Source organism: Felis catus, chromosome D1 (assembly GCF_018350175.1).
Source record: "Felis catus isolate Fca126 chromosome D1, F.catus_Fca126_mat1.0, whole genome shotgun sequence".
NCBI classification, from domain to species: Eukaryota; Metazoa; Chordata; class Mammalia; order Carnivora; family Felidae; genus Felis; species Felis catus.
The window spans coordinates 18,887,136-18,902,680 of NC_058377.1; the positions used below are offsets into that span (position 1 = coordinate 18,887,136).

At 50.9% G+C, this 15,545-nt stretch overlaps 1 protein-coding gene and 1 non-coding gene across 5 annotated transcripts in view; one reads left to right on the forward strand and one right to left on the reverse strand.

The window, feature by feature from the left end:
* SORL1 (sortilin related receptor 1) overlaps nucleotides 1-15,545 on the forward strand; it is a 172,299-nt gene that overhangs the window by 141,426 nt on the left and 15,328 nt on the right. For all 4 annotated transcript variants that reach the window (XM_023239202.2, XM_023239203.2, XM_023239204.2 and 1 more), the window contains 9 exons: nucleotides 1,060-1,191; nucleotides 2,164-2,290; nucleotides 2,456-2,625; nucleotides 4,993-5,105; nucleotides 5,332-5,436; nucleotides 6,214-6,286; nucleotides 8,582-8,664; nucleotides 10,604-10,700; nucleotides 13,353-13,537. In XM_023239202.2, the coding sequence (XP_023094970.1) occupies nucleotides 1,060-1,191; nucleotides 2,164-2,290; nucleotides 2,456-2,625; nucleotides 4,993-5,105; nucleotides 5,332-5,436; nucleotides 6,214-6,286; nucleotides 8,582-8,664; nucleotides 10,604-10,700; nucleotides 13,353-13,537 (1,085 nt within the window). The remainder of the gene's footprint in view (nucleotides 1-1,059; nucleotides 1,192-2,163; nucleotides 2,291-2,455; nucleotides 2,626-4,992; nucleotides 5,106-5,331; nucleotides 5,437-6,213; nucleotides 6,287-8,581; nucleotides 8,665-10,603; nucleotides 10,701-13,352; nucleotides 13,538-15,545) is intronic.
* On the reverse strand, nucleotides 9,837-9,921 carry TRNAR-UCG. The gene has a single exon. It is a non-coding gene; the product is annotated as a tRNA-Arg (tRNA).

Genomic DNA, 15,545 nt, shown 5'->3' on the forward strand with positions numbered 1-15,545 from the left:
GGTGGGTAGGTGGATGGATAGATGGAAGGATGAATTCCATCTTGAGTTTCTTATACTAGTGGGTCTCAAACATTTTCTAAATGCTCTAATGCAGTTTTATTTGTAACCAAGCCCCCCTTGCAACTTCCCCAAAGCAAACCAGTTTCTACTTAGCATATAACAGAGCTCTATAATACAGTGGTTTTCCAGGAGAAGGGGGATTATAGTTGGTAAAAACCTCACATTTCCTTTCTTTCATTGCGAATTACTCTAGTAGAGAGCTCTTTTGAAAGCGTAGCTAATTGCAGTCTATACTTCCACACTAGAGACATGCCATCTTTAATTCGCCAGTTGAGGATGGTTGTTACGACATTCTACCCCGCCTCAGCCCCTGGATCTCTTCATCTCTAGCAACATCTCTGTCGATCCCTTATCCATTCCCGTTGCCATCCTGGTTCTCTCGTGAGAACCTTATCCGTTCTTTCTACCTGCGTCTCAAGGTGTGGTTGTCAGAGGTCGATGCGGTGTTTCAGGTAGAAAATGGGATTACTTGTCCTTGTTCTGGAACAGAAGTATTCAACCCTGGCCAATTCTAGTGAATCGCTGTGGAGCTTGTAAATGACTGCATGCACTCTAGATCACTTGACTTCAAAGCTTTTGCTCTTCCTGAAGGCAGGGTCCAGGGGTTACCGTCAAAGAGGCATCACGGTGCCATTGTGGGGGAGTTACCACTCCTCATCTCGGAGGCGTATTTTTTTATTAAATTTTTTTTAACGTTCATTTATTTTTGAGAGAGAGAGAAAAAGAGAGAGGGAGCGAGCAGGGGAGGGATGGAGAGAGAGACAGAATCCGAAGCAGCCTCCCGGCTCATAGCTGTCAGCACAGAGCCCGACGCGGGGCTCAAACCCACACACTGTGAGATCATGACCTGAGCCGAAGTCGGACGCTTAACCGACTGAGCCACCCAGGCGCCCCCAGAGGCGTATTTTGAATCAGAAGCTGATTAGTTCGGAGAATGCAGATCCCTTTTCCGAAACACGACAAACCGTTACCACAACGTAGCCCTCCCCTGTGTTGCAGCCACACACAGCACCTTGACCTGTATGAGCATGGAGTTCAAGTGTGAGGACGGCGAGGCCTGCATCGTGCTCTCCGAGCGCTGTGACGGCTTCCTGGACTGCTCAGACGAGAGTGACGAGAGGGCCTGCAGCGGTGAGTGCCACCCCTCGGACTTGGGCTCAGCCTCAGCTCTCCCCTCCCCCACTCCAGCAGGAACCCTTGGGAGCCTCCTCAGTCTGAAGAGGAAACCGCTTTTTGCCCAGTTTTGGAGCACCCGGTGAAGTGAGGCTTGTCCTGCCTCTGTGGTAGTTTGAACTCATCCCCGTGAGGGAAACACTGGTCTCGGATTTGTTTTCTGTGGACGTCCCACCTCGTGTGGGTGCACCATGCTCCCAGAGCCTCAGGCTTCGTGGTGGGGTGAGCTCAGTCCTTCTGTGTAGAGAACGTGTCTGGAAATCGTCCTAGTCCTTTTGGGCTGCCGTAACAGAACACCACAGACCGAATGGCTTATAAGCAACAGAAACTTCCTCCTCATAGCTCTGGAGGCGGGAAGCCCAAGATCAGAGCACCCGCAGATTCCGTGTCTGGTGAGGGCTCATTTCCTGGATCATAGATGGCCGCCTTCTCTGTGCCTTCTCACAGGGAAAGGGGTGAGGGAGCTCTCTGGGGTCGCTTTTATGAGGATACTAATCTCATTCACGAGGACTCCATCCTTATGGCCTGAACACCTCCCAAAAGCCCCATTTCTTAATACCATTATGTTGGGGATTGAGTTTCAGCATATGAATTTTGGGGTGGGGGGGACACAAACATTCAGTCTACTGTAGCGGCAATGGATCGTGCTATGACATTGTCCCTGAACCTGCAGTATTTTCTGTTGAGAAACAGCTTACCCCAGTGCAGACAAGGAGGCGAAATATAATGAAAATTTCGTGACCGGATATTTAGGAGACCCCGAGAGAGGTTGTGTAGGAAGGTTTGAACTCTTTTTCTGGAAGGTCTTAAGATGATGACAGTGGCTTGACAATGTGGATCATGATAGGTCTGCCTAAAAATCAAAGGACCTCTTGGGTCCTTTGGAATCCAAGGATACCACTTTCCATCCCTTTTTCTCCATCTCTCTAGATGAACTAACTGTATACAAAGTACAGAATCTCCAGTGGACAGCTGACTTCTCTGGGAATGTAACTTTGACCTGGATACGGCCCAAGAAGATGCCCTCCGCTTCTTGTGTCTACAACGTCTACTACAGGTGGGTCCCGTCTTTGCCTCGGGAGAAGAAAACCGTGTCCTTACCACCACTGGATGTTCTGTAAACCCTTGTGGCGAGCACGGCGTGGCTCCCCGCTCCCTGAGGCAGGCATCCCAGCAACCCCATGCTGCTTTGACGTGACGGTATCTTTATTCTTTTGGCCAGGGTGGTTGGAGAGGGCATATGGAAGACTGTGGAGACCCACAGCAATAAAACAAGCATGATATTGAAAGTCTTGAAGCCAGATACCACGTATCAGGTTAAAGTCCAAGTGCAGTGCCTGAGCAAGGTGCACAACACCAACGACTTTGTGACTCTGAGGACGCCGGAAGGATGTGAGTGTCGCAGTTAATTTTTATGGAGCGCACAAGCCCTTAGGTGGGGTTTTCAGAGTTTCTCAGGGACGCTTGGCAACGTGGGAACATAATTACACGTGCCTCACACATGCAGAAGATTTGTGGCGAAAGTTTACGGTCCCACCCGAGTGGTTGACCATGTATGCATTCTCCTTATCACGTCACGTAATGTTTTTCTACCCTAAGAAGTTAATTTCGGATTGTGCCCACCGTTGCCTCCTTTGCATTTCTTATCTTGTTCCCGTCCCTACCTTCCATCTCCAGGTATTTCCCGGTACTCGGGATTGTGAGATCATTGTGAAACCATGAGGCACGCCAAGGCTATTGAGGCTAAGTGGTAAAGAAATTTGCCGAAACTCACGTGTCCTAGAGGGTTCCCTGCTTCTTCCCCTCTCACGGTGGCTGACACTGGGTGACTGTGCGCGCATTCCAGTGATCCTCTTTCCCAAGGTTTTGCGAACGTCTCATTTGCCAGTGCCCGTGCTAACATTTAGATTATGGTTGGAGACATCACTGTGAACTCAACGCTGGTCTTCATGTCCGTGCAGATGCTGACATGTGAAATAGATTCAGATAGGCGTATCTAGGCGGGTTGGTATACACGCGTATATTTGCACGCTTTGTCAGCTGAGAAGGCCCAGACGGAGAGAGGACTCCACAGTAGCAGTGAGCGCACCTGTCAGTAAGACCTGGGCTTCTGTGCCATTCTTCAAAAAAGGAAGACCTTCAAGGAGGGCTCCTTGAAGAATCCGTTGATTCCAGCACTAGGGCGGGGCAGAGAGGAGATGAGCCTACAGAAAGCAAGGAAGTGCGTGTGTGGGTTATGACTTTGTTAAATTAACGTTTGTTCAGTAGAGCCCCTGGGGTGCCAGATGGTCCACGGAAGACCACAAAGGAAAATCGAAACAGAGAGGTTTATCATTTGCAGGTTCCCCAGGAAGAGCCACAGCACACCCGAGGGGCCACATGGGCAGGGGAAGGCAGGGTGCAGGCAGAGAGAGTGGCGGGTCCTGGGCACATGCCCTTTTTAGGGCTCCCGGGTGCAGTACATTGGGGTTCCTGTGCTGAGGCCGCATCGGTCCATTCAAGCCAAAAACAGGCGGTAAAGCTCTGTGGAGCACACCAGGGGAAGGTCCGGGGAGGCAAGGGAGACCGTTGATCACACGTTGATCAGTCGTGTCAGGAGCTCAGATTTGCTTGTGGCTCTGCAGGCTGCTTTCTGGGGCACACGCTTGCGTGAGGGGCTGGTGTCAGTGGAAGACGTCTGCAGGCCGCTTGGCCAAACAAAATGGAGGCTCAGGCAGCAGTATGGTACTGCTGAGGAGGACCTTGGCTAAGTTCTTGGCGCCCCGGAGCGATCTTTGAAATACCCCATTCGTTGATTTTCTTTCCACAGATAATTAGCTGAGCACCTAGTATGGCTCAGGTGTTAGGTTAGATACGGGAGCTTCGGGTGAATGAGACACAGTCCTGCCCTTGGAGGGCTTGCCAGCCACCGATTGTTGATGAGTGCTCACCACATCGGTTTGCTGGGGCTGCCATAACAGAGTGATGTGGACTGGGTGGCTTCCACGACAGAAATTTATTTTCTCACAGTTCTAGAGGCTGGGAGTCCGAGATCAAGGTACTGGCAGGGATTTTCCTTCTGAGGCCTCTGTCCCTCTGGTTTGCGGATAGTATCTTCCGCCTGTGTGTGGGTGTGTAAGGGGGGATGGGAGGGCCCATAATATTCAACATTTGTGGCTTATCCACGTGGATAAGTACGCTGCAGTCAGAATGAAGTTTGCCCAGAAGGTATCGTAGCTGGTTTTCATGTATGTTGGCGTCTCACCCAGCTCTTGAAGGCAGTCACAAGAGAGAAGATCCAGAAATGTGCCGGCCATGCCCGTGTAATTAAAGGAAAGTAGTTAAACAGCCTGCTTTGAAGGTGATCCCATTCATTCGGGTGCGGAAGTTCTGCGCCGTTAGAAAGTCTTACTCCTCTGTGGTCATGCCCGTGGTACGAGGGTTTATGAGAAGTCGAGGCAGCAGGTGCTGTGCTTGGCGGTTAGGATCTCAGCATTGAACGCCCAGTGCCTGCAGGTGATTCTGTCCTGCAGCCCGTGTGAGCCTCACACCTACACCACAACCAACGAAGCCGTGATCTCACGTGTGGACAGCACACCTCACATTCCAGAAGAGAGGAAAGGTTTGTCGATGCCAAGGCCAAGCTCACGGCCTTTCCTGGTGGCTTCTTGCCAATGCTGGCTCCAGATTCTTTCTGGTCTTTGTGGTCAGTCTCAGGGAAGTTCCTCCCATTCACCCAACACGCAGATGGGCTTTAACCCTGCGTTGACTCTCTTCTAGTGCCAGACGCCCCTCGCAATCTCCAGCTGTCGCTCCACAGGGAAGAGGAAGGCGTGATTGTGGCCCACTGGATTCCTCCCGCCCACACGCATGGCCTCATTCGAGAGTACATTGTAAGCATCTTCACGTGCGACTGTGTGAACAGGAGATTCTGGGTCTGCCAGCACAGCGGGGTGTTCTGTGTGACGAGCACTTGATTTGGGGTAGCCTGGTAAATAGTGGCCCACCTGTTAGAGGATTTTACATATCACCTCCCTCTCTCCTCCTGCCTCCTCGTCAGGTATCAGGATGTCCCAGACCATTGGATGCCCTGCTGATAATTGTTTCTTCTCGCTTCAGGTGGAATACAGCAGGAATGCTTCCAGGATGTGGGCGTCCCAGAGGGCTGCCAGTAACTTCACGGAAATAAAGAATTTACTGGTTAACACTCCGTACACCGTCCGAGTGAGTGTTAGCACCCGTTTCGGCCATCCGGGCGGCCTTAGAGCATGGCTTTATGAACGACTTACGAATAGTCTGCTAAAAACCCAGCCCCTTGCTCCGGGGGGGGGGGGGGGGGGGAGGCATCATTTTTTTTCAGTCTCTTAAATCAGTGCCACAGAGAACTTGAAATCAGACTTCCCTCAGATAACCAAGAATTTATGGTAAATGCAGCTTTACCTGCTTTTCGCCCCGATTTTCTGCTCGTGTTTCAGCTCCCATACGTCTACGCTTGCCACCTTTCTGCCGATCCTTGGCTGCAGGGTGGTACAGAGCTATGGTCACTGGCATTTACAAGCCAATATCATAGGGATCTTAAGCAATATGTTATTAATACCTTTAGCAGAAAAGAGAGAGATTTTGTGCAGAACATGTTTGTTGGGACCCTTAAGGGCGCACACCGACTCCATGACCCTGATCGTTTCCCCATTACCCTTTTTCATTTGTGTGTCTGAACGGCCCCACGCCTCCACGCGCACACGCACCCCCCCCACCCCTGCCCTTGACGTCCATCAGTCCACACGAATGCCGTCATGTCTGCACTGTCACAACCCCCTTTGCCCAGCTTCCTCTTATTAGCCCCTTGTTTCAGATGCTGGGGCCTCTGAGTGTCCCGGATCCCCCTGTGTAGAACGTTTGCCACCCTCATTGCCAGGGTCTCAGCCCCGTAGCCCACTGGGGACCCTCGCTATATGGTGTACCGCCTTTATCTTCTACTAATTCACGCTCTGGTTTGAAAAGGTGGCTGCGGTGACTAGCCGTGGAGTGGGAAACTGGAGCGATTCTAAATCCATTACCACCGTCAAAGGCAAAGGTAAATGATTCCAGCGTTCGCAGATTTAGAGGAGAGAGAAACGCTTCGGAAATAACTTACAGTATGACTGGGAAATGGAGAAGCGTAGAGGAGAAATCTTCACGCATCCTCCTTCTGCCCAACATGCACACGTTTCCAGGTGTTTCCATACTGCCTTAGCTACAAAGTTTCTTCGGGTGCCTGTTGAATGTCCTCCTGCCCCTGAGCCGAGCATCTCTAAGGATGCAGACGTACAAGAGGGATTTCCGAAGGCCATCGCGCCCAGCTCTTATACTCATGCACAATATCCAAAATCAGGAAGGACTCCTTCCTTCTCGCCAAGGGTACAGAGGATTTTGTCCGTGTCCATTTATGGTGTTTGTAAGATCCCCCCAGGCTGACCCTTGTGTCTTCCCCAGCGGCGCTGACAAACCGTGTGTAGGTGGTAGTTCCTAGCACCAGAGTTGACCCTAGTGATAGCTGACTGCCCGCCAAGAGCCGGGTACTCGGGAGCACCTGCTGCTCGGCATATATCAGCCCATGTCACGGATGTAAGAACAGATAAGGAAGTAGAAAGAAGCAAAGTCACCTCCCACGCGGTCAGTAAATCGCAGAGAGTTGGGAGCAGACCCTGATCCTCCTGGCTCCAAAGCCTGTGCCTTTAGGCGCTGGGCTGCTCTGTTCCCCTTGGGCCGAGACGCGTGCTCCCGCTGCCCTGTCCCGCTTGCACGTGTCCTCGCGAGGGCAGGGGGGCCCGGCTTGGTTTCCTCCGCCCTCATGTCCCTGGTGTTGAGGGCGAGCCAATGAAATAATTGAGGAAGGAATGAATTAAAGCGATTCAAATGAAGGCTTCTGGCATACTTGGGGGAGGCGGATTACAGCCTCATGTTCCTCGGCGGTTTCCTGATCTTAGCCTTGGCACTCGCGGCTTTCGTTTCTGGACAGAAGCGTCCTATGGGACACGACTGGGGGGCTTTAACCTGAGCCTGCGCCAGTGAGAAACAGGCTGTGGTTTATGGAGAGTCACTATCTGGTTGCCTTTAAAATTGGGGCTCCTTGAGATCAGGGCAAGAGGAAGGCAAACTTAGTGAAGCCAGCCATTCTGTAGCAGGGTGCTCTTGGGTAATTAGAAAAACACGGACTGAGTTCACACTCCCCTAGGGTTTTTGCTGGGTTGTCACTTCCCTCTACAAAACCCATCAAAGCATGCTGGCCGTACGTATGGAAAAGGAGGGACCCTGGAAGGTCAGCAATAAAACATGTGCCTTGAATTCTCTCAACGCAAATCACACCTGCTTTGGAAAGTGTCTTAAACTTCTTTTGTGTGATTTTGTTGGTGAGCCTCGGCTCATATCAGGTTTTGGTTTAGGCACGTGCAGGAGGTCACGGTGTGCTGAATCAGAAAGTATGTGTTGCGTCCTGTCCGTGATCCTGTGTCCTCGTGACGTAGCACACAGGACAGTCAAGTATACAAGCTGTCATTTAAATACTGTCTTCTGATAATAGTTATCCCACTAAGCCCTTTGGATTACGGCTGGCAGAGCACCATCCGCCATCTTGTGGGCAGGCCTTCTGAACGTCAAGGACCATGCTCATCGCTTGCACTGAGAGGGGTCTTTTCCCTCTGCCACTTTCTTTTCCCACACACACCCCTCCCTGCCCCCAGTTCTCAGCTTGGGCTCTGGCCTTTTTGAGAATGCCAGTGACTTACTAGTTCCTTCCTCTGTCCGAGGTGGGACTTTACTGGACACGGAAAGAAAAGGCACATTGGTTGAGTTAACATTAGTATGAAGGGAGGTAAGGTGCCCCCGGTTACACAGTCGTTAAGTGTCTAAAACGGGAACTTGAACTCGGGTTTGCCAGACTCCAGAGGCCACGTGGTTTCCATCTTGCCACACGTGCATTTACGACTTCTGCCTTACGATCTGGCCCGCTCTCAACTTTTGAAGAGGACGTGAGGCCGCCGAGACCTCCTCAGTGCCAATAAAGGTGGCGCTTTCTGTGATCCCCGCTTTCAGAACCAGACCGCCGCTGGGCTGTGTGGGGGCATTGACACAGTGGAACTTTCCTGCTCCACCTGATTGCCAGGAGAGCGGGCTGAGCCGAGAGGGTTACGTGTTCGCCGGGCAACCGCGGACCCAACCTCCGCTGCAGGACGACAGCGGTAAAAGAGACGAGTGAAAGCAGCCCAAGAAATGCCCTTTCTTCCCCGACTAAAAAAAGATCGCTTTGTCTGTCGAGTTGAAAACTGTCCGGCCCTGCCCTCCTCACTTTTCGTCACGTGCTTTCTCTTTCTGAATTCCTTTTTGTTTTCAGTGATCCCACCACCAGATATCCGCATTGACAGCTACAGTGAGAATTCTCTAAGCTTCACCCTGACCATGGATAGTGACGTCAAGGTAACGTTGGGATTTCCAAACAGCGGCGGGTGGGGCTCTCCTTTGTATGGAGCTGGTGCCGCCTGGGCCAAATGAGATGAAGGAAAGCGAGGGATTTGATCCAGTAAACCCAAAATACCCCGACGAGGAGCAACGTGAGTCTTTGCACGTAATTGTTCTGCCTCAGCCCGGTGCCTTTTTTTCCCTTTTTTTTTTTTTTAAACCGTATAATTAAATGGTTCACAGCTACAATGCAAATAAAGAGTTGGTGTTAACAGAATATGTATGCCCTGTAATTTTCAGCTTTATTGGATTTCCTGGTGCTAAGCACTAATGCAGAGGTTCCCACAGGGGAAGAGAGAGTCGGATGCCTTAGAAACATGCCCCCTTGTAGCCACCGCGCCCCCTCCCCTTCCAGCGCCCCCGTCCGCTCTGCGAGGCCTGTCTGCAAAGCCGGCTCCACCCGGGGTTCTCTGCCTGCCTGTGGTTTTCCAAGCTGAGGTCCACCTTCCGTAGCGCTCTTGCCTGTTTTGCCTCGTTTCCCTCCCTGTCCGTGGAGCGGTGGTGGGACAAACAGCCTTCAGAGCCCCTTGTGCCGTTTACGGGACTACAGTTTGGGGGCACATGCCCTTGGCTTCAGAGACCGTTGGTGTAAGAAATGGCCTTTATATAAACCCTGTCTGTATGATGGTTTTTGGTCTTGCACGCGTTTTTTGGCTGGTGTCCCATATTTAAAGGTCTTTAGATCAAATTCCTTTATGAGCTCAGGACTTCGAAAAGGTAGGCTTTCCTGATACACGGATAGGTTTGCTCCTGTTAGACAAGAAGAGCTCAAAGGGAGCCCCTTTCGTAGCGACCTCTTGGCCTTGACTGCAAGGATCGCCTGAGCTGAGATTTATCCTTAATTATCATAACGTAATTATCTTTAAAGTTTTTCCTCTTTCTGCCTTTGTGAATTGGCTCTTGTTCTTTTATTCTGCATCAGTGTTTTTGATTTCATCAAGCCCATATTTTATATTCTACATAGTCTACTGTTTGTTTTTAAATTTTTTTTTTTTTTGGATTTTTTTTTTAAATGTTTATTCATTTTTGAGAGAGAGAGAGAGAGAGACAGAGCCCGAGCCAGGGAGAGGCAGAGAGAGAGGGAGACACAGAATCTGCAGCAGGCTCCAGGCTCCGAGCCGTCAGCACAGAGCCCGACGCGGGGCTCGAACCCACGGACCGCGAGATCACGACCTGAGCCGAAGTCAGACGCTTAACCGACTGAGCCACCCAGGCGCCCCTTTAAATTTTTTTTTTAACGTTTAGTCATTTTTGAGAGAGACCGAGCATGAGTGGGGGGAGGGGCAGAGAGAGAGGGAGACACAGAATCCGAAGTAGGCTCCAGGCTCCGAGCTGTCAGCACAGAGCCCGACGCGGGGCTCGAACTCACAGACCGTGAGATCATGACCTGAGCCAAAGTCGGACATTCTACTGGCCGAGCCACCCAGGCACCCACCCCCCTCCTTTTTTTTAATGTTTATCTAATTTTGAGAGAGAGAGAGAGACACACACACACACACACACACACACACACACCCACACACACACAGAGTGTGAGCAGGGCAGGAGCAGAGAGAGAGGGAGACACAGAATCCCATGCAAGCTCCAGGCTCCGAGCCGTCAGCACAGAGCCCGACGTGGGGCTCGAACTCACGAACCATGAGATCGTGACCTGAGTCGAAGTCTTATGCTTAACCGACTGCGACACCCACGCTCCCCTGGTTTTAGAACTAGGTGCCAGGTAACTAAATATTCAGTGATCGCACACTTGGAACCAGCCTAAAGATCAAAAGAAACAACCTGTCTGCTGTGAGAAAGGAGATGCCGAAAGCAACCATCGTCAAGGGGTGCCTTTTGTGTTTGCTGTGCTCCCTTGACTGTGTACTGTTCCTGTAACCTGTTTCTTCATTCTCGGCAGGTGAATGGCTATGTGGTGAACCTCTTCTGGGCATTTGACACCCACAAACAAGAGAAGATAACTTTGAACTTCCGGGGGAACATCTTGTCGCACAAAGGTAACACCTTGGAGCTAGTTGGCACGTGAGCAGGGAGGAGAAAGGAGATCGATACTTCCTGGTGGCAGAGTTTGTGTGGGGGCCGCCTGGAAAGGGAGGCTCTCCCCTGCCTGCTGTTCTGGGTGGGCAGAGCGAAGAGACTGTAAATGACCCCTGCTTTGGGGTGGGGGGTGGTCCACTTGGCTCGTCAGCCTCCTTCTCTAGCTTGGTGGCTCTTCTGTTGGCTCTTAATGGAAGTTGGAGGCTTCAAAGAGGAAAAACTGGAAAGAAGCTAGATTAACCCTCTACCGATGATTTTTTAGCTCCAAAAGAAAGTTCTGGGAGTGAGTTACCTGCACCTCTTCTCTGGCGTGGTTCGCTCCTGCTTTGCTAATGCGAGGTCCACAGGGCGTGGTGCATCGTTGGTATTCAGGGCACGTTTGTTGAATGGACGGACAAGCGACCTGAGCTAAGGGAGGAGGGAAGGAGGTACCCCAGTCCCTCTTATATGTGTGCACCTACTGTGCGCAGGCATTTACCTAGGCGTTCTTTGTAACCTAGGCATTTTATACAACCCCCGTAATAAATCTATGGGGTATGCTCATTTCATGGGTGAGAACCCAAGGTTCAGAGATAAAGTAGTTCCCTCGGAAGGTGGCAGCTTTAGAACCTGCAACTTTCTGATTTCTGAGGCTATGATCTCATTGTCTCAGTGTCGCACCGATAGAAATTGGCAGAATCAGAAACAGTAATCGTCTTGCCTGAAATATATTAGGGCTAGCTAGATGCAAGGCACCCTGCCGAATGCTTTTTTTTTTTTTTAAGCATTTTATTTTTGAATCCTTGGAATAGTAGCTGCTGTAAGTGTAGTTGTTCTTTTCTGTCTTACAAACAAGGAAATGGACTTCGTTTGCATACAGTTGACCCTGAACAGTCGGGGGTTAGAGGGCACTGACCCCGTTGAAAATCTGCATATAACTTTTGACTCCCCTAAGACTTAACTACTAACAGCCTGCTGTCGACCAGGAGTCTTGCCAATAACATGAACAGTGAATTAACACACATTTTGTATGCCGTATCTATTATATACTGTGTTTCTACAATAAAGTAAGCTAGAAAAAAAAGTGTTCTTTTTTTTAATTTTTTTTAATTTTTTTTATTTATTTTTTAACGTTTTTATTTATTTTTGGGACAGAGAGAGACAGAGCATGAATGGGGGAGGGGCAGAGAGAGAGGGAGACACAGAATCGGAAGCAGGCTCCAGGCTCTGAGCCATCAGCCCAGAGCCCGACGCAGGGCTCGAACTCACAGACCGCGAGATTGTGACCCGAGCTGAAGTCGGACGCTTAACCGACTGAGCCACCCAGGCGCCCCGAAAAAAAGTGTTCTTAAGAAAATCATAGGGAAGAGCCAACATACATTTATAGTACCAGATTATAAAAAACCCATGTACAGGGGCACCTGGGTGGCTCAGTCGGTTAAGCGTCCGACTTCGGCTCAGGTCACGATCTCATGGTTTGTGAGTTCTAGCCCCGCGTCGGGCTCTGTGCTGACAGCTCAGAGCCTGGAGCCTGCTTCGGATTCTGTCTCCCTCTCTCTTGGTCCCTCCCCCCACTCGTGCTCTGTCTCTGTCTCTGTCTCTCTCAAAAATAAATAAAAATATTAAAAAAAAATAAAAATAAATAAATAAAAAACCCATGTACAGGTGGGCTCATGCAGGATCAAACCTGTGTTGTTCAAGGGGCAGCTGTAGTCTTATATCCGGCCCTTTCCACTTAACGTAAAGTTGTAAGAATTTTCTAGTCTCATTAAATATTCTTAGAAACAACTTTTTAAAAAAATTTCTTTAAATGTCTATTTTTGAGAGATGAGCAGGGGAGGGGCAGAGAGAGAGGGAGATATTTTTGAGAGAGAGATGACACATGAGCAGGGGAGGGGCGGAGAGAGAGGGAGACAGAATCCGAAGCAGGCTCCAGGCTCCACGCTTTCAGCACAGGGCCCCATGTGGGGCCCGAACCCACCAACCACGAGATCATGACCTGGGCAGAAGTCAGACGCTCAACCGACTGAGCCACCCAGGCGCCCCTCAGATGGTCAGCTTTAAAGAAACTACCTAGCGCCCATGCAAGTGTGTTATTTGTAGGAGTCATCAGTAACTAACGCTGGGATGAACTTGCAAAACGATGAAAATCCTACAGCATGTGGGGCTCACTTAAACCGAGAGATTGCCTTAAAAAAATAGGGTATCGGGGCACCTGGCTGGCTCAGTCGGAACAGCATATGACTCTTGATCTCAGGGTCATGAGTTTGAGCCCCACACTGGGTAGAGATTTTTTTAAAAACGCTTAAAAAATAGGTTGTTGTATACCAAGTAACAAATTCTTTTTTTTTTAAGGAAATTTTTAATTTTAATTCCAGTGTCATTAACATCCGGTGTTATATTAGTTTCAGGCGTACAATATGGTGCTTCAGCACTTCTGTGCATTACGCAGTGCTTACGACAATAAGTGTGCTCTTAATGCCCGTCACCTGTTTCACCCAGCACCCCCCTCCCTCCCCTCTGGTGATGTCGGTATGTTCTCTGTAGTCAAGCGTCTCTTTCTTGGTTTGTCAAGACACAGATTCTTGACTGATACCTCCAGCTCCCTCCTGACGTCTTCTTGTCCCTTTCAGTTACCAATCTGACCGCTCATACATCTTATGAGATTTCTGCCTGGGCCAAGACTGATTTAGGGGATAGCCCTCTGGCGTTTGAGCATGTCACGACCAAAGGAGTCCGCCCACCTGCTCCTAGCCTCAAAGCCAAGGCCATCAATCAGACTGCAGTGGAATGCACCTGGACTGGCCCCAGGAATGTGGTAAGTCAGCCAGGGTGACCTTTGCAGCGTCAGTATGGACCCTGCCCTGATGGACCCTGCCCTGATGGACCCTGCCCTGATGGGAGGCTAGGCAGCAGCCCGAGGGCTTTCTCCTCTGTTACCACTTCCTCATTTCTCACCCAAACACAGACCGCTCTCTTGGTCAGTTCTGGATTACCTTCTAGAGGCACCTGCCATCCCAGCCCCAGCATCCCTTTCCACACCTTCACCTGGCATCCGAGAGAAAATGCGCATGCTCTTTGCTGTTGAATAGACTGTGAGTTTCAAGAGGGGGTCATGTTCCTGTCATGGGGGACCCACCTTGGCTCATGGGCGTGGTGACATGTTAGCAGCACTAACAAGACCCTCCAACTCCTCCCCACCTATGTGACCGCCTGACCCTGCACCCCGGCCCCCGGGGCTGCTCCTCCCACATGTGCCTCCCCCCTCCCCCTTCATCCCAGTGTCCCTGCTGCACGTTACATAGGTCATTTTTTTTTGTCATTATGTATGCATTTTGACTCACTATGATCAGATTTGTGCTTCCTTTTTGAATGTGGCTTTCATTCCCCATACCTCCCCTTTGCTTTTAGGTGGGTCTTCCCAAGGTTCTTGGCACATTTTCACCCGCTCCTGCGTCTGTACCTTGGCTTATGCTCTTTCTCCTCCTGGAGTCTTTCTGTCCTTCTGGTCTGCAGTCCAATCCCACTGTCTTCTACTTGATGCTTTTCCCGTATGAACTCCGGAGAAGTGTATAGTTGGTGCCATTCAGAGACCTGTCTCATTAGATACCGCTTTATCCTCGTTGACATTTTCCGTGCATTATTATCTCCCTAACTAGTCTGTAAGCTCCTTGAAGGGTTTCTGTGTTTGCTAAAGGGAGAAGCCCATAGAACTAAATCTGTAGGCGAGACTCAGTCCTCACCGTGACTGGTGAGCGTGGAAGCCCGTGTCTTGTCTTCTGAGGGCGTCTCCGGTGTGCATCTGGAGCGGGACTGAGCGATGGGGAATGAACCAAGGTTTGCACGTAATTGTAAGGTCGGCCTTGAAGAAAGGGGAAGTAAGACACCCCGAGAACCTTTTTTCCTTCTCCCACTCGATCCTTTCATCAGCTCCCTGGGGTCCGTGTTCTCAGTTTACCAGTGAGGAAACTGAGGCCCAGAGGGGTGAGGAGGCTCGCCAGAACTGAAGCTCTCTGGGCCTCGGAAGTCCCCGCGCACGTCCCTGGGCCATGCCCTCGGGCCCCACCTCCTCTCCAGACTTGTACAGCTCTCTCCAAGCCCCCGTCTTACCTGCCCATGCGTGCTTGCATGCTGCCTAAGAAAGCTTCCTGGGCACTTCACTGCCCCTTCCCCGTTACAACCCCCCCAGAGGCCATCCCCTACCCCAAGCCCATCAAATCCCCCGTCCCTGCTTCAAACTCCCAGTTTTCCACCCACCTCAGCCGGGGTTCAGAGTGGCTGCGTATCACAGGGCTGAAAGTGACAGTGGCTTTTACAGGGAAGGTGGAGTCCTTCAGCGGCCCTGGGTTTGTACAGCAGCAGCACGGTTTGAGCCGGGACCCAGGCTGCCCGTGGCATCCATCTTCAAGGTCACCTCAGGGTCTTGGAGGGCTGGAGCCGCACCATCATCTGGGTTCCAGGCACCATCATCTGTGTTCCAGGCGGGAGGAGAGCTGAAAGAAGGGCTCCTCCCCCTATGTTAATGAGCCCGTCACTCGGGCCCCACGTGACATCTCTGCTTAAAGTTCATTGGCCAGAACTTTGTCACCTGGCCTCCCAGCTTCCGGGGAAGTGGGAAGTGCAGATTTTCTTCCAGTGGCAATTCTCACTAAAAACCAGGATTCTCCTAAGGGGGAGACGAAGAATGGGTGTGTTCTGGGCAGCGCCCCACGTCCGCCCTGCTGCCTTCCCTCCTCGCCTCCCCCTACAAATGCACTCGCTTCCTCCGCAATCAGCACTTCCGCTCAGCTCCCCTCTTCCATCCCTGCTTTTCAGGTAGCATGCCC